This window comes from Lineus longissimus, chromosome 10 (assembly GCF_910592395.1).
Source record: "Lineus longissimus chromosome 10, tnLinLong1.2, whole genome shotgun sequence".
NCBI lineage: Eukaryota > Metazoa > Nemertea > Pilidiophora > Heteronemertea > Lineidae > Lineus > Lineus longissimus.
In genome coordinates, this window is record NC_088317.1 from 326,310 (window position 1) to 347,784 (window position 21,475).

General features: G+C 41.2%; 1 protein-coding gene across 2 annotated transcripts; it reads right to left on the minus strand.

The window, feature by feature from the left end:
* Nucleotides 1-12: 12 nt before the first annotated feature.
* LOC135494681 (short stature homeobox protein 2-like) lies at nucleotides 13-19,857 on the minus strand. Of its 2 annotated transcripts, none has more exons than XM_064782882.1 (4): nucleotides 18,377-19,857; nucleotides 8,735-8,913; nucleotides 4,813-4,870; nucleotides 13-1,962 (listed from the first exon to the last, which is right to left on the minus strand). In XM_064782882.1, exons 1-4 carry the CDS (start codon nucleotides 18,660-18,662, stop codon nucleotides 1,607-1,609), a joined length of 879 nt encoding a protein of 292 aa, XP_064638952.1. In that variant the 5' UTR covers nucleotides 18,663-19,857; the 3' UTR covers nucleotides 13-1,606. The 2 variants fall into 2 exon arrangements, with proteins under 2 accessions (XP_064638952.1, XP_064638951.1); XM_064782881.1 differs by having other exon boundaries at nucleotides 8,735-8,922.
* Between the last annotated feature and the right edge of the window lie 1,618 nt (nucleotides 19,858-21,475).

Sequence of the window (21,475 nt, forward strand, 5' to 3'; positions counted from 1 at the left end):
ACATGTATTTCATTAATATTATATTCAGATACTTTACACTAATATTGCAAAAATAGTTTATAGATTACATCGGACGCCAGGCCTAAGACCCTTTAAAAGACGCTCCGAAAATGGCAGCATCTCTCTCTCAGACCGACCATGCTTCCTTCCGCTTGATACAGTTGGTGTCCATTGCCTTGTCAACAACTGACTGACTGGCGTTGATGTTGAAAATAAGACCGTCACTTTATCCGTAAGGACTTTGCTTTGACCCATTGGTAATCCTAAACAAGACACCTAATATAGCTGCGGTAACTCTGATGCGACCTCACCGCAGGCCAACAACACTCCTCAGCGCCCGGCATCCAAATCATAAAGACTTTGCTATGCCAAGCAAAGCCACATCCTAATGCAATAACCAACCTGGATATGAAGTGGACACCTTTTTATTTCATTCATGCTAAACCCAGCTCGTGCACTGCGACTATTTACGTTAAAAGGTCACCAAGTGCACAAAATGTCAGGTTCTCTTGCGTAAACACATGTGAGATGTATCTTTTGACAAACTTAACGGACAGAGCACTTCAAATGGACCCTGGATGACCTCGATGAGTGTTGAAGGTCACAATATAGTTGACCACTGCTCGCAACACTGCTTCAGAAGCAATCCGGCAAAGGCAATATACTTATTTGCAGTTCCTTTGTACATGAAGCTTGACTGTTAACATCTGAAATGTCACCAAAACATCAGATCCTTTGTTTTTTATGATCACTTGCTTTATCAATCACGTGTAGTTTTCAGTTTGACGAATTCACATTTCACTACCAACATGGAATCTGAGGTACGAAAGTGACTGCAACAAACAGCCGTTGTACAGCAAGAGACGAACAAGTAACCAATCTAATAATTATGCTGGCCCTCCGGGTGCAACTTTGTTGAAACATACATGTTTGATGGTGGGTACTGTTCTGTGTACGATGGGTCAGGATGAGTGTGAGAGGTGATAAGGGGGCGGGGCGTAGTGAATACTGGAAGATTTCCTGATCAATGTCGAGTTCGGTTTGTTGTTATGTGCTGCATATCATTCGTTTTAGCCTGAACAGTTGTCTGATGTCCAAGCTAGATGGAAGGGAAACTTTTCGAAAATAGGCCTACGTTCTCTACGGTTTCTCCGAGATCTTCTCGTTTATGTCTTGGGAATAACTTTATTTGAAGACAACGACATTCTCCACCACTGGCACATATCGAATACCTTACGTCACCAAAACTGTTCACAAAGATCACATAGTTATTTAGAGTTTATTTACATAATCATTGTCGTCGTGACTTCATGTGTGGCCACTTTCACGAGCAACTGTCCATTTGCAACCTCTGCAAACGACTCTCAGATGAACGACCAGGAGCTTTTGCAGTTTCGCACTCAGACGAGTCAAGCCATCAGTCCCGATATCATTTCAAGTCACTGAGGTTACCCTTAAAGGCACAGTCCTATCACCGATACAGTTCCTGATTACGCAAGCATCCGAAAGATGGAGCTACCATTCGAACTGGTTCGTGTTCCAATCCCGTCTTGGTACAGGAGAGGAATTCCAATTATTTGTGTTCTCCGATGAGTGGTCCATTCTTTCATATACCTAAAGTCGCCGAGTGCTTTTTTGCTTTCAGCCGCAAGTCCGCAATACTGCTATTTTTGGTTGCATTTAAATTGTCCAAGCGACCGACACCAACATCTGTAGTAAAGCCAGCCGCCGATAAAGTCGAAAGATGCAAAGCGGCGGCGTAATGAGCAGGTGGTGGTATAAAGAGGAATGGCGGCGTGGCAGGGTGGAACGGAAGGTGAGCTGCTGCCGCTTCCCACGCTGCCTGCCCTATGTGTGGTGGCGGCTGGAGACGATCGAAGGCCATACGCATGGCGGGCATGCTGACGAATGGGGCAACGCGACAGCCTGATTCCAGTGGGGAGCTTGGACCAAGCAACATTCCTGCAAAGATAGAAGAGTGTCGAAAGGTTATTTTTTGATAGGACAATAAGGTCATGAACGTACGCAAGGGAACACGACTAGTAAGTATCATGGATGCATATGATGGGCACGTAAAGAACAAGAGGCGATCATGAAAAAATTGTCAAGGGATGCCATGTTTTTTTATTGCTTGTTTCATGAATACGTTGCAGTCCCGTTTTGATGAAAGTGTATCTTGACACTCTAGTTCATGTCGTGAGAGTTACGCCCTCTTTCAGACGTGCTAAAGAGCTCATACCTTTCATTCGACAGAAATGATGACGTTAATATCTGCTTTATGAAAGAGCTGAGAGATTGTATGAAACTCGTTGAGCAAGTCGTATGGTCATTAGGAAAAATGATCAACCTGAGGACCCAATTTGGCCACTAAGTGATATTATACAGATATGATACGAATACTGATTGAAGCGCTGATATCTCATGAAATAGTTGCGCTTTTCTGTCATTTAAGCAGAAATAAAAAAAGGAATGGACTCATCAGAGCAAGTGACCGGAGCGATTTCACAACAATGACCGCCAAACCTGTAAAGAAACGCTGGACAATTGGCGTCAGTTTATATGGAAAGTGGTCAAGTTGCGGATCTACCTGTGTGACGTGACGTCCATCGCAGATCAGGCAGCCATCATTAAACATGGCCGCTCTTTGTTGATATCTGAATATGGTGACGTCATTGCTATCGTCTTGAACTCCGTTTCACCACGGACCTAACTCACTACTCGAAGCATCCACTTGTGTATGCATCGCTTAGGTTTCTTTCAAGAGGCGGATGACATTAATTAAAGCTTGCTCAGGAAAATTGGAAGGCGAGATCTCGCGTCAGCATCACGTGGCCACCTCATCAAAACGGAGGAAGTGTTTCGCAGCGCAAAATTACAAGTTCTTTTGAGTTGTCATGTGGGAATTGTGGTACTAACCCAGAATTGGCAATCGGAATAAAAAATAGGTCCACTCTCTTTAGGCATAATAGTATTCGCCGTCTCCACATAAGTTTAATTAAACCAGAGAAGATTAGCTCATGCAGTCGGAGTTTTTATTCCCCTGAACCCAGAGAGACTAAAGCGCCATGGTTCCCGGCCTAATACAAAAATCACTTTAAGAGATGAGATATTCGCGTTGCATACACCCTTGGGGTATCCCCGAGTACTGTCTGATTAATTGAGTTAATTGATCCCACTAATTAAATTAATTAAAATGGTATGTTGACGAAATAGCAAACATAAGGTCAATAGAGGGATAGAAGCCGTTAATCCTGGCCGGTGGCTAATATCATTTGAGTCGGAGAATTCGGGCTAAATTATATTCAATTTAGCTGGTATTCAGGACGAATTGGTGTGACTGAATAGCAGGGCATTACATGTTAAGATGTTTGGATCGCTCAATTTGTGCTGGCTTGCTCGGGAGAGGATGAAACAGACAGGACAAGATTGGAATGGTAAGCAGCTGACTTAGAGTCGGCCATGGGGATGTTTTGTTCATGGGATCAGATGTGGTTAGGTTGGAGCCAGGAGAGCCGCGTGGTCGGATCCAGGGATAGACATGAGAGACCAATGTAGTATAGGATCATCTCGATCTGAGCTTTCTTTCTCTTCGATAATCAAATCATTTTATTGGTAGATTTGATTTCATTTATGGGACCCTGAGAGAAGGAGTGGCTTCCAATTACATCAGAGAGATAAATAGAGTTAATTAAACTCATCTTCTTGTCGAAAAATAGCCTCAATATTTCTATTCATTATAAGATGTATGAGTTTCGTCTGTTATTCATCGTGCAGTTCGTAAATTGCAAGTTGAAGCGGTCACTTGTAGCCTCGTCGGCCTGCCCTGGATCGGATGGAATTAGGATTGAAATACAGAAAGGTTGTGAATCAATTGGGTAAATTTCACATTCCGAAGATTACCGAATGTGTCTTAGGAATGCCGAATGTATGCAGGCCAATCACACACGCCATTCAAACATTCAAGATGGTTGGCTGATTGAGAGATGCAGTTCAAAAATCTCTTAACATTTGCTTTCTCAACCACACATTTTCCTTCCCCTTCATTAGATTTTCTCAACCTCGATCCCACATCAGTTTACCAATGGGGTCGAGTTTGGTGGCTTGAAGTAATAAGGCTAATCAGATTGTCACTGGGGGTTGTTTGTTCGCCTATAACTCATGTTTGGTAACCCTTCTTATTGGATTTGATACGACCTTTTACCAGCGTTTGCTGATTAATTGCAGATGGTAATATGGGATCGAGTCACAGCAGAGATGAACAGATATCGCACAGACAGAACAAAGATGGCAGAACCAGTTCTGAGCGAGACGTAAGAGGAAAGCAACGAGGGTGGTAGTCGGTTAGAACAGAGTTATCATGGGAAGATAGGCATTATAGATCAAGGATAGCTAATAGCAGATCGAAGATCGCGATCACATAACTTGCAAAGACCGGAATCACAGGACAAGCGCTACTTCTAGGATAGAAGAAATATGGCGGGGAAGCTGGCAGGGAAGTAGAGGCATTGCGAATGTGAGGGGAGGATGGCCAGCAAGAACCTTGCAAATGGCAGATAAAATTGCAACGCCATGACACGATACTGGTATCAATGATGGCTGGTGGTGGAAGCAGAGGGATTAAAAAAAGTGTTACTTCAAGAAAGTACCAAGATGGCCGACCAAGGATACGGTGGTGAAGCCGATGACAACGGATGGAGATTTTCATGATATCAGAGTGGCGATGGTCGACTTAATTGCTATTCAAAACAACACTTTAAAAGTATGTCTAAATAGTCTTTGGGGGAAGTTTGGCTAAACTGACATTGGGCTTACCTTTCTGCATTTGGCTTTCTTGTTTTCGACACTTGGCTCGCCTGTTCTGGAACCAAACCTGAAATGATACAGAATACGAGATGTTTGTAGAAAGTGGGCGCCACTGACAAGCTTTGAATTCATCACATAGGCCTACTGTTGCATGTTCGAGTTCCCGGTTGTCTGTTTTGTTGAAACCGACGCTGTCCACCATATTTTAAGAGAGAATGTAACTAGGTTTCTGCTTAGCTATATATGAATGTTTACTTCGTTTCTGGCAGTAGGCACGTTGAAATGTTTGAAGAGGTGCCCCTGATTAATCGAAGAAAACATGTGGTAACTTCCAGTGTGTGCCCTCATGGTTTGGCACGAAGTGTCGGGCTCACAGCAGAGGATGTTCACTTGTATTTGCTTCTCGGCCGCATTTTTCTGATTTCTTTTGCCAGTATTTGATGTGATGAGATTTCTCCAACCAGTGACCAGCCAAATACTCCAGCCAGATCAGATTGCCCATCTCTCAAAGCCACCAGGCCACACGATCATCCCCTCACCAAATGCGTATTCAGACTCCGTCAGTGCGTCCACATCATGTTGTCAGAAAATGAATTAAACGTTATAAACTGATAAAGAAATCTGATTATCTTGTTTAGTTCATTACGATCAAGGCATTATTCGATTACCATGGTTATACTGTCATCGCGGTGTGTATATAGGGCCCCGACAGACAGCCCACCCATTTATATAATCATATTACTGCGCGCACTTATTAATAGTGATTCGAATATACGAGAGCCTATAATTTATTAGTGAAAAATTGGGTAGATTTAATTGTTGATTATGTAAATTTGCGCTCTTTCTTTATTTAGTTGAGAGTTTCTTCCTGTCATTTCGTTTGTAAATTGTATTAGGAAAATTCATAGCATTCTTGAGGTTATTTGTATAAACAGGAGCGTAATCATGTTTTGGTGACGCGGAGGGATTCGTTTGATGATTGTTCAGGTTCTAGGCTGCATTTGATACAAATCGACCTCGTCCCACGAACTTTACTGTAGATTTTATGAAGTGAAGCCCTGCTCCATTTCGCACAGCCAACTTTTGAAAACGGACGTACGGATTGTTTCACATCCGGTTTATTCGTATAGCAGTTTTTACGACATCCAGGATCTACCACGTTTCAAAATTACTCACGGAAATCAAAAACTAATTCACGTTGGCTTGCCCTTTCAACTAAGTGAAATGAATCGCTGTACAAAATCACTTCAATTGGGAGTTTCATTACTGTAAACATCTGCACAGAATCTGATTATTCCGCCATCTTGAATTCAGATTTTGCGCAGACGGCAGGGTCACCGACGCCATCTTAAATCACACCAACAAACCAAATCAAGACGTTCAACCAAGCGAAGCGTATGTTACTCTGATCGAACCTTAACGAGAACAGTTTAAAACAAGGCACTAAATAACTCGAGATAAAGATAAATAACGCGGATGACGTGAATATTGCAAAGCCTCCCCGTATCATGATGACTCGAAGTGAATTTTTCATGATAGTCATGAGTTTATTGGCATTAATTCTCACAATTAAATTACCCTGATGAATGCTCGGGTGGATTGAGCTCAATTATGCGCAGTGTTTGTAAAAGGGGTACTTGGGGAATATCAGTCATTATCTAATTTGCTTGATGTGATACTCCAATAGGCTGCGCGTTGAAGAAGCCAGCTAACAATTACTGGGCTGGGGCGAGCTCTCTGACTTAACATCTTGATGCTGTCCTGTCAGATGCCCACACCCACTGACAGGGCAGTTCATGTTATTGACTTTGGAGCCCTAATTAGAGGTGCTCGATTCGATAAAATTATATCATTCGAGTCCCAGGTGGTTCATTTCTGGGTTAATTTTGGAGGTTAACTCTCAAATTCAACATTTAAAAAAATCGGAATACAGTAAATGAAGGTGAGGTACCAAGTTCCCTTTGTTACAGGCAGCAATTATCATATGTCATAACGTTTCAGGCAAATCCTGAATGACTGAGGAAATAACTTATGACTAGGTACTTGGTCAGAAGGAAGGACACGAAAAAACGTCATTTGGGTACTCTAGCCACATGGCTTCAGTCAAGTACCAAGACTGGCCACATTCATTAGCCAATATATTATGCAAGTGAAATGTGGGTGTGCTCATCTCATGGAATAGCCAAGTCATGTTTATCTCTGGTCCGTTGTGGGGTCATTAGAGGCTGGGTATAGAACATGTAATTTGGAAGAAATGAAAGAGCTAATGACCTCCGGCTTGATACAATGAGAGTATTGCTTCAGAGTTGCTCTATTACGCCAGTGCGGAAGCTGGCAAGTGCATTATGCGGTGAGATATTTGTCAAACTTGTAAAGAATGGATGTGGTTTTCCTGGTCATCAACATTTGGTCCTGCTGTAGAGTAGATGTTCGCATGGCTCTGCATGAAACCTTAAATAAGCTTGATTCGCATTCGATATCCTGGTAGTTTTTATCGGAGTTTTATTTCATGAAGAATATACTTTCTGAAAGCTCAAATGGAACGACATGTTTTCATGAATATCCAACAAATCTTGGCCATACTCTCCAAACTATATCATTAAGTCGCATGATCATAAATAATCCGCCATCTTTTATCTTGATGCCCCAGAGCCACTCATAATCGGCATAACGTACCACATGAGTATTCTCCTACCAATTTTGCTGCAAAATTAGATCTGATAAAACCAACATTTGGCGAATCATCACTAATCTAACCAATTATGAAGAGAATCATTTAACCTATAAGAGCTATTACACATCATTTGAAGTAGGCGACATCGGGCCAGGAGTTAAGTTCTCAATTAGCTCGCGTGGCGTACATCTCGCCGCGAGTTATCATCTGATATTACAAATCCCGCGAGATCTCATCCGGGTCCCCAAGCTACCTTCTGCATCACGGTTCTTCATTTGGTAATGTAAATATGTGGCGGCCATGATTGAATTATCATAAAATATTGTTAATATTTTACGAGTTGCTAATACATCTCTCACCTCGCGTTATGAACCCATGCCATTATGTCTAGCGTCTGACGCAGCTACTAAACAAATATCATCAGTTATACCCCGGGGGAGCGGGTAACTCGTAATAAAATGCTTGATGTATTGTAGAAAGAGACAAAGAGGTAACCTAACATAATATCATTTACAAACCACAATCTGTCCTTAACCGAAGGAGAAATAAAGGACATAAATGATCATTTGTACAACAAATCCAGCCACCTCTTCGTTGGAAGCTTGACCTAAAATTAACGTTGGAGGCCGGGATGTAAATTGTAGGCTTCGTTGGAGCAACATTATTTCCATCTTGGATTTTTTTTTCCACAAATAATTGTAATAAAAAATTAAAAAATTGAAGAAAAAAAAATTCTGTATTTCTTTTTTGTTCATTAGAATTTAAAAACAAAAAATCTTTTATTCAAAAATTTATTCTGTCATGAACACTCAGGTTTTTATCCATTTTCCAAAAACAATTTTTTCTTATTTTCTTTTGTACTGGACATGCTTGGGAGAGGAATGGAGTGCTTCTCAAAGCCCAAAGCCTTCCTCCTTTGATGTTTTTATGGATTAAAACCTGTTAAAAATATGTTTTTGACAAAGATATTCGATTTTTTAAAGAAAATTATTTTCCAAATTTCTTTTGGAAAATTTCATTTCTATAACATTTATGAAAAAAAACCAAGAAATACAGAAGAATAAAAATTTCATAATATTTTAGAAAAATCTTGTATCAATGCAAATTTCGTGTCCAGCCTCCGACTTTGAATCTCTATTGGACAAACATAACATTAGTGTTTTGGAAGATTTTCGTAAATTTGCGTTTAGGGTAAAAGTTTTGATGGGCACGTTTGCCTGAGAAACCATACGTCCAGTCATGTTCAAGTAATCTCACCTGCACTCTGGCCTCTGAGAGGCCCAGCCTCTGACTGAGCTCTTCTCTCATGAAGGCATCAGGGTAATGTGTCTCATCAAACAGCCTCTCTAACTCATTCAGTTGTTCCAATGTGAAGTTTGTCCTGCTCCGCCGCTGTTTCAGCTTGGGTTGGTCGTCGTCTTCAGAATCCATCTTGTCTGTGTCATCTGTAAATAATCAAATATCTTAATGATTGAAACACATTCAGGAGGCGAATTAATCGTTAAGTGGACCTCCCAAACCACCCTTTTCCTCATGCTGCTTCCAATGATGATGTCTTCACCGAATAATAAAACTTTCAGTGACATCGGATATGATCATCAAGATCTTTCAAACGAATGGGCATGTCAGCATGTTTTAACCTTAACCGTTATCATCATCATCATTATCGAGTACTCGTTTACATCGTGGTCTCACCATTTTAGAAAGTAAAGGCTGAGTCATCAGGTCCTTCCTACCAAAATACCAACAGAGAATTCGCATTATGATTCTCCAGCGAAAGACAGATCTCCGCTGGAAGTCAACGATCTTGAAGAACTTTGTCTCCAGAAACATCTAGCCTCGCACTATTGTCAGCTGAGGGAACTTTTCAAATCAATTATTTTTAATGAGTAAACAGAGTGGCCACAATAGGAAACAATGCATTTATGTAACTTGTATTCCCGAAGGTACCAAAAGAAATTAGGGTAAATGGACAATGACTATGGTGGTGTCACCCTGAGAACAATGACATATGCTGTGTATTCGTAGGGAATATAATAGGTAATGTTCTGGTCTTGTCAATTTGACAGCCAATTCATCAATTATATTATTAAACTGGGTACCTAGGGTATTAAGGGAACAAGATATCGCAGGGCTTTATTACAGACTTATCTATTTTTAATGGTGAGATTATGCCATCCTATCTGGTCGTCTGCTTGTGACGGCATGGCGCCACGAATTGTCAAATTTGAGTCCCGATTGAGCGGCGATTCAAGCCCACGGCTCCGTCTCAGCAGACATTGACTTTCTGGCCAAGATGGCCGCTATTTTGAGACTGACCGCCATGACAGACGACCACGGCAATTTGTGATAATTGGGTGGGTATAAAAGTCGGTATCGGGACATGACAAATTGGCCGGCCCGCTGGGGTTTGATGGCGCACAACCGGAAAAAGACCGGGTTGGTTTTCTATACGCGTGCCCGAGGAAAACTGAAAGTCATGCTGTTGGAGATGGTTAGGATAGGCGCATCTGTTGATCACAGGAGTTCTGGCTATAAAAAGCACCATCGACCGAAGGAAGAGATTGGATTATTGAAGAAGTTGAAAAGTGATATTTCCGCTGGAATCGGTCACGTTACATCAAATTTCAGACGCTTGCCAAAACTGAAGCTGCTGCAGGCCAGTGCTAAATCATTGCGAGTCTTTATTCTCAGTATAACCCAACTAACCTTGGTGATTTTGGCCACTCCCAAATGACCTACATCAAATAAAAATGAAAAAGTCTTCCGAAGTTTAGGAAGAGCAAACTGATAAAGATTCTGGTATTAAGGAGCCATTAGTTAATGTCCATGCCGTCCCGTGTCGTATTGACACCTATCACCTGTTTCCGGGATGACTTTCCTATTTTTCTACCTGATTCTGTCGTGGCGATCGCACTAAGCTGTGTTGACACAGCTTAACCTCAGAATGAGATATCCAACCTGAGATTTCACGCCCAGATGTTTTCAACTTGTTTGTCTTAATTGGGTCACTTCAGCAGAAGACTTTAGTACGACACCAATCGACATATACCATTAACAGAAGCAAGAAGAGTCTTTTTCGCCGGAGGTGTGTTGTTATTTCTCTGGATCGGCAAGAACTGTAATATCATTTTTCAGCGACGTTTCTTTTCATATCCTGCATACATGTTTTCAAGGCTGATTCATTTACGCAGGCTTCTCCATAACAGAACACAGTTGCATCACATACGTTTGCTGCATGTCCCTTTGTGATTCCCCATGGTTCGTGCTTCAAGAGTGGAAAGCATCAAAATCCGAGAAAGTTTTAAAGAAATCGGAGAATATCCTTCTGGATTAACGAATCTGTAATCGACTGTTCATGCATTCGTTAATGAACTTTCTCTGCTCATTAAGAGTTGATTAGAGTGTGAGCGTTTCATTAGAGTACCTGTTTGAGTACTAGCACTCGCTGCCATTCTACCAGGTGGAACATCTTGCGTTTGAAAAAATTAAAACCCCACTTAAATGCGCTCTAATTGGTCAGTGATTGAGTTAACCTTCCCTGCATAGTTTCTGTTTGTTTTCTCATGGTATTCCGCCAGGTGCTTCTGTTCCAACCAAGGCTGGCCCAGGTAACAGATAAAGAGAATTCTGGCTTTCCATCAAAGGAAGATTCTTAATTAGGAGACTTGACTCTAAAACTGTGGCTTTCAAAAGATTTGTGTACCTCGTATATTTTGATACCAAAACATAAATTGGATGTCAATAATGCTAACTTTCGTCCTTCAAAGTCTCTCTTTCAATATCTTGTGTAACTTTCCTTTCTTTGAGACATACTCAAAATCTAGTTAGAGAACGGCATCATGGCACGAGATATATCGGCTTGAATTTTATGTGAGTTGTTCAATTCAATTAACCTTGGCAGATATTGATGTGATTTACCCTCTCCCCATGGCCACAGCGGCAAGGATTTGTAAAGAGGAAGTAGAAATTAAAAATTATTTCATGGATTTTTTATAGAAACTGATAATCCCCTTTAAATATTATTTTTTAAATCTATCATGAAATAATGATAAATCAAGTGGCCCAAATGAGCAGAATATGCTAAAATAAGCGAAGTGTGAAAATACAGACATAATCTTACTGACAATTATACTACCATTGTTTGTTTTGCCTTTCGCAGGGTAAAATATGTCTATTTCAGCATGTTCAGTTAAACTAATATTTTAGGTTAGCTGGTGTGGATCTAATTTGAATCCGTTTGTTCGGTTAAGAAAAAAGGCCTTGGAATCACCTGATAGTCTAATTAGGAGCTCATGAAGCCTAAAAAAGATAATGATTAATTGGCACATGTCTAAAATACCTAAATGAATCAAGATTGAAGGTGTCAAGAAAAAACAGAGCAATTAAGTTGCATTCTTACCCAGGTTTGATATCGGTTACTAATGAAGGCCCACCAACGTTAGAAAAGGTAGTTTGTGAGTTTAAAAAAAATCAGAAATAGGGTGTTCGAATGAATTTGGAGGGATTACCTAATAAATAAAAATGCGAATCGCTTTTTGATACAACTCAAGGCCGACAAATAGTGATGCAGGAAAATTCGTCGACCTTGGATTGACATCATTCGCCTGAGAAGTAAACTCGATATAAGGGGATTTTCATCTCGGTGATATCAACAATACGTCCGTAACCGATCGGCATGGGTTATTGGCGTCTTTTTACCACTAATCTTCGGTACCAACTCCACATCATAACCCAAAGCAATTTGGTCATTTTTCTCAACTGATTAATCCCCTTTAACCGCGCATCCTAAGTTAATGTGGAATGTTGCTCTATTTACCAGGATGGCCTCACAGCCAATAAGAATGCGTGTTCTCACACTCAAGTTACTCTGGGAGTTGAAGCAATGATATTGGTCTAAATGAGTGGCGTTCTCATGGTGTTCCATAGGGAGTTAACTATTGGAATAATAGAATCCAATCTAGAGTTGGATGTTGGGATCTCTAAGATGGCATGGGGTGTGTGGAGGAGGCCAGGTGACTCTCTTCACAGTAATTAGCACGGCTGTATCTTGTCCTGGTAGAGTAAAACCTGAGGGGCGGCAAGTGATGTCATTAATTAATTGTAGGCTGTAGACCTGATTCTAACAAGTAGCTTAGTTTTTTAGAACATATTCTTAATCCTCTCTGCAGATTCCAACTCCATCTTCGCCAATGTTAAACGCTACTTCCGACCAAAGCGGACCTTGAGAAGTAGGCCTATCTGAAACCAAGACTTTCTTAAGTTCACCACCATAACTCATTAAGATCTAGTTGATCTAGAGACGAGTGGGGTGTTAGATGTGTTGAAGTTTCTTACTCGTTTGTGAAGTCGGCTGGAAAACTAAATTTAGGAACAGTTAGGCCCAGAACTCTAAAACTGTCCAGGCCCAATGGATACATTTCACTTTTCGAAGATTTTCTTCTCATCTTACTCGGTTCTTTGCGGTCACAATCACTTGAAGAACCTTTGCTGACGTGAATAGAGGTGATTTTTACCCGAGTTTGCGAATGGTACTATCAAAAACATGTAGGATGGGCACTATACGAGGCTTATTGAAAGTACCAGCTTGTACCAACAAGGTCGCCATAACAATTCTTAGATATCTTCCATTCATCCCGCACCAAAGATTTTTCAAACTTCTCACCGCCGCTCTAATCTGTCGAGGTTCGATGATAAATTTATATTCTTCGACAGTTTCAAGTTAATCGCGAATACGTTCTTTTGAATTTTTCGAAATATTAAAATGATTAACTTTTCTTGTGAACTTGTCTTGCTCTCTCTGACTTGGCGTCTGCTATTGATACGAAGCAGGGTTTCATGGAACATATCATTTTCCTGAATTACACGAGGATTTGTAGTTTTTAAAAACATCTTACAACTCCTTAAGCCCCATAACACACATTGTATGAATCGCAAAAAGTGTGCGTATTAAGCCATGAGCACCGGGTGTGATATAATATAGAAATGATCCGGTTCGTCTTGAAAGAAGTCCCGCAGCAAGACCTAGACATGGCGGTATTGTTGTCACCCATTATATCATGGATTTTTATCAGAGGGTGTCATTAAGCCTGCCAAGACGAAAGCAAGCAGTATTATTTTCAACTCGGCATCATTTTCTTAACGGAGGCGAGAATTCAATCGCTAAATGGCCTAAAAGCTTATTGGTCTAATGGAAGATACAAGGCATTTGATTGGATAAAAGAACTTTCAATCGCGAAATGGACCAGATGATGATTGGCCTAATGGGACTTACGAGCGATTTGATTGGATGAAAGAAATCAGAATCCATTTGATTGGTGAAAGAAACGGGTTTGTGATTAGCTATGACATTAGACATCCTGTTGAACAATAATTTATCTGATGACTATCATCTTCATAAAGCGTACTTTTTATAAATCACAAACATCAAATAGGAAAAATACGATACTTTAAGCTAATATTCCATTATTGCAAGCCACAGAACCAAAGGACAAAGGTGACGGATTGGCCTAAACTTTGAAAAGAAGCTCTCCTCAAGATTGCAAATCACAAAAGGGGGTTCTTAAGATATTCAATCCATTTTTCAAAAGGATGCAAGCTTTTATCGAGCGGAAGTGAAATTATGATTTGATCCTCACCAAGAGGTGCTTACCCATTTGGGTTATTAATTTATAACGGAGCTTCTTGGGCAAACTTGAAAGTTGAATTATTGTGGAAGATGTCATCGAGTGGGATAGTGGTCTTCAAAGGAGACTCTTTCAAATGACAATAAAAGTATCCTTTGAAATGTGACAAGTCCTAATGTATCTTGAACTTCATATCAGTGTGGTCAGTGTATCAATGCCAGACCTTACAGAGGGCAGTTTGTCTTCTGCATTGAGCTACGGCCTCATAACAAAAACAATAGAACACATCGGTCTTGCTTAAACAAACATTTCTGCTGCTTGATGACCTGTTTGAAGCAACCTGTACCGAGAAGATGCAGTGTGGAAATACCCCACAGGACCTAGACGCCTGCCCGGTCAATTTTGTCAAAATCATCAGAAATCTGCAAAATTCGATAAATTCATTTCGCGTCTCCTTCGAGTTAAATACGGATTCATCTAATAACTGTCGAGTTTCAACTCGCGTAAAGAGGATTTGATGCGGGTTTGTCATTATTTGATGCGGGCCTATCATTGTAGCTTACGTCACGAGGGAGGGATGCTCGCTTATTGGCAATGACAAGTTATCAACTAAATTTATCAGCGGTTATTCCGAAATTTATTAATTCGCTTTGGGACCTGATTCAAAGGGATAGAAAATGACATGCACGTCAGCGTAGATTCATTTTTATCCTTGTGCAACTGTCATACGGGGCAACTTAGGCCGGCACATATAGTCAGAGCCGACTGTAATTCGTTCCCAGCTTGCCTTGAGGTTTGAACCAATTTGGTTAAATGGTTCGATGATGATAACTTCGTTACTTAACTTGCATCACCTTAGATGTTTGGGCCCCACAGTATTGTATGCTCAATGCTCTCACATGCTCTAATGCTGTGTGAGGTATGAAAGTATCAACCCTCATAAACAAATCATTTGTAAGCAACGGAAGGCATGTCATATTAGTAACCGTTTACGGCGATACGCCAGCGTCTGCCAGTTAAACTCAGAACCCGTCCGAGCAAAAGAGCAGTTGACCGGCTCCTGAATCGTTACCCAGTAAGTGAACACTTGAGTTAAATGAGTGATTCTGCATCCGTGATTTACCGCAAATTTTCACGGCCGATTATCTAAAATGAATTGTTAAATAGTTCCATTCACTTTTTCTCACTTGGGGGGCGAGAGTTGAGGTCTCCCGCCCAGCATGCGCTAGGGAGACCCATTCATCGCCACACAATGGACTGAGGTCAAACCTCTAAAGGTAAACTGTGAAAATCACTTCAACATCATTGAAGACTGTTTTGATATTTCGCCTGGACATGGACGTCATGCTGTTGCCGCTTGTCCCACCGGATGATGAACTGGAGGACGACATTTGCAACATTCATTAATTATAGCTGAACGAGTCAATGTGTTTTCAGATCGAGTAGGCTTGGTAATGGTAAAGAAGATCATCTAGCACTGGAATCTGGTTTATTAATCGCTGCATCAAGTTGTCAGCGTCTAATTAGTAACCTTCAAAGGTGAATTGTTTCCAGATTTCAGAATCACATCATGAACATGTTCCATGATGGAATTCATAACAATTTGCGACTTGAACTTTGTAACGAAAATGTCTACCAGACTCAGTCACACCCAACAAATATCTCCAATCGAACCCGTCATCACAAACCCTCTTGAACGCAAAGGGAGCAATGTCTGTTCCCCAGAAGCAGTTTCTTTTTGTCAAAAAGACGAAATGGTAATCAGAGGAAATGTCAAACCGGACACGCCTATCCTCAAACACCCTGACAATCGAATTCCTATCTTAATCATCAATTCTCATGGCTGCATTTCTCTATTTAAGATCACCAAGGCCTATCCCCGCGATTCAATCACTGTTACAGACGCAGCAACGCTGGGGAAATCGTGATTTTCTCGATAACGGGGCCTAAGGGGATCCCCTCGAGGTACCACCCACCATACCTCACCAACTCACCAAACAACTCCACCACATTGAGCCACATTGTCCCAATTCATTCCCCGCTGGTAAGTTCCCCAAGTCAATTCTCCCCTTTGAGAAAAACTGTTGAGAATACGACATAAAATGATGTTTAGTTTGATGATCTTTTTCAACTGTATCCACCCTCTCGATGGTTAGGAAGCTGTGAGGACAATGCCACAACAATGGGGGACGCTGGTCTATTTGTGTTTGAAGAATGCGACTGCGTGTAACGTCCTTCTCGGCGTCTTGGCCCGGGGCTGAGCATTGTATGTGGTGTCTGGTTAAAATGAGCGAAAGGCTGACAGAGCGAATGAAATCATTGTCATATGCTACTTATCCGTGGCATTCGGTTTTTGCATTCGGCAATATTACGGTGTGATATTAGATCAGACTGACATTGGCATAAACTGAAAGTCAGCATAAACTTGACCTATCGCAGAGCTAATTGTCACAGTGATCGTGACATCATCGTAACCTTCTGTAACAAATCAAACCCAGAAGGCCAATTTGTGTTTACCCCGCTATACGCCCTTATTGCCAATCTCTTGGAGGAAATGCCAGATTTGCCCCACCTTACGTTATTCTGTGTTCTCACATGATATTCACCCAATCATCTGAGGTGTTCAAAAGGAGCTCTGACACAGAAGTTCTACCGATGAGTACAATTTGCTCCAGCCAATATTGAAGGTTGCCATTGCACGCAATTTGTGTTGGACGAAAAGCCCACGAACTTTGTCGGCTGCAAATTTCACGATAATTCTACCCTCTCATTGACATGCCCTTATCCTCGGTTGCCAACTCGATATTGAGGACACCATTGCATAAGTCGTTTCTAGTCTATCATACTCCTTTAGCAGAAAGTCAAAGCACGATTCTTCAGATCTAAATCCATTCTCTCATCAGCAGCAGGACTGAACTTGCACCTTTTGTCATCAAGTTCCCTTGGGAGCCCTTGCAGTAAGGCCCCTGGGACCCTTCCTCATTATAGCCTTATGGATAGGGTATAGAGTGGATGCCCAAAGGATGCCCTAAGGAGTCTTAAGACCCTTTCACCCCGCCCCTTTTTATAAAGGTTATCCATCCTTATCAGAATTCCTTCTGGCGATTTGACGGATTCAAAAATCGTCAGTGAAAATGCAAAAGTTCGACATCCCACGTCTTCTAAATTACTTCTATGAGAAATGAGGGTCATCCATGGATGGAGAAAGGGGATTCTAGTGCCATTGATTACAATTACAAACCCTTTATTTCAAATATGTCAATCTCATTTTCTGTAGATCAGTATTTTATCATCTGAACACATTTTCTTAATTCTAAATATGAAGCATTAATATTATTATTTCGGCCATTTTAGAAGATGCAACAGACTTTCATTTCGGATCCTTGGATCGTCAGACATTTTTTATCTAACACATGTTATTTTTGGAAGCATTTTGTCGGCAACAGACGCGATGAATGCGACAAAACGCCTTGCCTTGGCAAGTCCAACAATACATCCGCCTTGTAGCTAAGTTATTACCAACTAGATATTGGTAAACTCATGTGGGGATGGTACACACGCCCACTCAATGTATTCAGCACATTCATTATCACACATACATAATACAGAGTGTTGACAATAACTTGTCTAATATAAATGACTTCTTCAAGATCAAAGGCAAACAAATTGTCATTTCTGTGCTTTGCAATCGGTGGCTTTTAATTGGGAAAGGACGGGTCTGTGATATGGCGTTTGGTGTGCGTTTGTCAGTATTTATCAGCCCACATGCAGCTGTTTCAAGACTGCTGTGAAGTCATCCCAAAGATCAACCTGACAATCACCACAAGTGACTGACCGTTGGGTTTTTTAAATTTTAACTTTTTGAAATTATGAATATTCTAACCAGATGATTCCGAGCATGAACAGACCTTGGAATATTTTGCAATTTGTTGGTTTCACTTTTTTATGTATTCAATGAAATATGGAAGATTTGCGATATGCATGGATTATGGATGGACATACTCGATTCTGATGATGATGATAACTGCGATGAAAATGCTATAATCGTTCTAATCTGAAAATATTTCAAGCGTTATTGTAGCAAACAATCAATATCAAGCTAACCTTGGTTTATAAGTGAGAGGTGCATTGGTGACATCATGTTATGACACCACAGCAGATAAACTGAAATCAAGAACTCAGGAACTGGAATGACGAGATCTAATGTTGACATTCGAGTCAGCTCCAATCCTATGAAAATGAAAATAGGATAATCTAATCGAATCTCGCTTACCTCTTATTGTGATATCCGGCTGCGGTGAAGGTACCCCGTTCTCTGTCTGCGGTGGCGGCACCTCCATCCTCTCCTGCAAGGGCGAACCTGGTTCTTCCTTCTTCACCTCTGTATCATCATCATCGTCCGCAACAACATCAATTTCCGCCTCACCCATCTTGTTATCCTCCTCATCAATAGACCCCTGGTTCATCTCCTCAAAACTCCTCTCCTTTTTGGAAGGGTCGAAGGACTTTGACACGAAGTGGCTTAGTCCTTCCATGATCGGGATCTTGGTCTCCTTCATAGATAAGCTTGCACGATACTGGCACAATAGTTGAGAGTTCTTATCGGCAAAGTCAAGAAAGTCCAATTGGATGAGAATCCCTGGTCCAAATCTAGACAAAGATCTGATAGTGCCGATGATTATGATGACCAGAAAATGCTAGCAGATGTTATCGAATTTTAAAGTTATCAATCTTAACTCGAGCGTGCAACAAACTTGGAATTAGAAGTGAGTCAATCCGCGTCCGTATAATACACCGGCAACAGTTTTTGAATCTTTCAAAAGTTGCATAAGTGTCGTCGACGATGACGAATGCAAGGATGAGTGAAAAAGTTATAAAAGTATTCTAAAATCCGCGAAATGTTTGTTCAAAGTTGATCAAGTGTGGAGTTGAAGATATCAAAAGTTGAAGAATAGTCGATGTTAAACTGTCGTCTGCTACACCTACAGGTACCTGTCACTATCACTTGATTAACATTATCTGTCACATCCACGGTAGCACGTCTGCAACTGTTGAAATCTCGCATAGAAAACGAGAGTTGGTCTGAATCGACGTCTTAAATACAGCAGCGCGTTTCTTTGAGTTGTAGGCAACACACTTTCACGCCTGGGCGTATGACGTGGCGTCTTTTGTCACCTCGACAGCATCAAAACAGATTGTCCATCTGATTGTCGTCTGCGAGAGATGAAACATCCGGTATTACAACGGGTCGCGATGGCTTCTTTCACCTGTCAAGCAAAGGCGATAAACTGAATCCCAACTTCTCAGGACAAACTGTCAAAGGACCTGGTGTTTCGTTACATTTTTCATTGATTGAAGCATCCGTGGTATTACAAAACTGGCCACTTGCTGCTGAAATCATTGATCGTCAGTTTATTTCCAGAACCTGTTAGTTTGCCTCATTCGCAGACCAATATTCCAAACAATTGCTTTGCTGGAAGGAATTGTCTGCAGTCCTAAATACGAATTTATCCAAGATGTTCCTTTGTAGCAGTTTATATGTGTTACAGAAGGCAATGCACTTATCATCAATGATCATGGAGTTTTCGTAGACCTTTTTGATAATCAAAGGCCACTAGAAAGACAATCGATCCGAAGTTTTTTCTTTGAATCGTGTTGATTGTGAGGCCACAGCCACCTGAGAGCCTGTGAGGGCGTATTCCCGTCCTGTCCTTGTCTGCTGTCAGTGTATCACTGGCTCCGTATCCCTCCTTGCTCGTTCCGTTCTCTAGTCCCAAGGGTTCATGAATGGGGCAGAAGGTGCGTCTGATCACCAGTGTATCTCCTTAATTGCTGCGTCCATTAAGTGCTACATGAACGCTCTCGTCTTGCCGGGCCACTACTGATCACTCGTCCCATCCTCAGCTCTTCTTAAACCTCGGCCCCGCCAATAGCGCTCCTCGCCAGCTGGTTGCGTATAAGTTAATGAAATTACACCAACTAATAAAATAAGATAATACTGAGTGTTTCTTCACTGGATCTCACCCATCATTGATTGACAGCGCGCTGTAATTAATTTAATCAGGCCGATTTCCCTACACCCTAATTACTTATCTAAACATAAAAACATTGATGTTGTCATCCGGGACTCTCAGAGGAGTCAAAATGGCTTCCGATGATATTAAAATTTGTAAAGATGGTTGACGATATAATCAGTTTAATTGTGGTAGCATTGGGAGATTCATTTGGAAATGGATGCGGTAGCCTTGCCACAAAGCTCGAGCTCTGCCAAGGTAACTTGGAATATAAGTTCAATATGATGAGAGAGGCGAAAAGTTAACAATTTCATAATGTGGGGATTACGTTGGCAAAGTGCGGATGCGTTGAATGGAAGATTGGTTAATTGAGTGGTTGATGCGGACATAGACGCTAGCTGACAGACAGGTTCGGAGGCGAATAATTCTCTCTTGGTAATTACAGTAAGAGGTAGGTCATTGACGCCTTTTGGTCACGTGATCTAGGTGAGCGACCCTTATCAGATGCAGCGTCTCAGTTCTGATGGCGACGAAACTGCTGGAAAATAATCTTTATTTGAAGTTGTCCAAGCGGCAGGACACAATAGAGACCACGCTCTTGGGATGATAATATACAAAGTTACAGTCTCTGGTCGTGACAGCCATTTACTGAGGGTAACAGACCAAACACTGAGGTGACTCGACATGGAAGAGATAAGTTGCAAATTGCTAATTATATAATGTTCTAGAAAAGGACTATGATTTGAAAATTGAAAAGTGGAGGAGCATTTAACAAAACAGCGCATTCCTCAGGACAGCTTTAATTGTCTTGAAAATACTGGGTTGAGACTTCATCTGTATCAGGTGGAACTAGCAATTTATTAGCTACGTAACACACTGGTCGGAAAAAGCCTCCAACTAGTGACAGTCATGTCAGTTTTAATCAAGGAGGAGACTGGATAGCCAGGAGGATCCCGAGACAATGGAAAGATTATCAAACCACGCCACAGGTGTCAAATGCACTTGTTGTTTAAACATCATTAGTTTTCCACTGCACTGTTCTGCAGAGCTACCCCCATTTATTCTTTATCTTCAAACTATACTCCATTTCATTGAGAACAATACCAGTTCCCCCCCCCCCCCCCCCAACTGTGCTCATCAGCTGTCGATATAGAGTTTGTAACATCGAAGTTTTCTTGTGCAAGGTCAGTACAGTAACGTGAATGACATTTTGATGTGTTTATATGAACACTTGAATCCGGCTGCGGAAAAAAGAAGCAAATATAGCAGGACCTATATCCCTCTAGATCTATGGTATTAAATGTAACCTTTTCCAGCAGCATTCTCAACACGATTTATAAAACACTCTTAGTAGAAGT

Coding starts and splice junctions, on each gene's coding strand:
- LOC135494681 (XM_064782881.1), bottom strand. CDS start 18,662: ATGAAGGAGACCAAGATCCCGATCATGGAAGGACTAAGCCACTTCGTG. Junction 8,923..18,376: donor GCCGGATATCACAATAAGAG/GTAAGCGAGATT, acceptor GATTATTTACAG/ATGACACAGACAAGATGGAT. Junction 4,871..8,734: donor TCTCAGAGGCCAGAGTGCAG/GTGAGATTACTT, acceptor GTATCATTTCAG/GTTTGGTTCCAGAACAGGCG.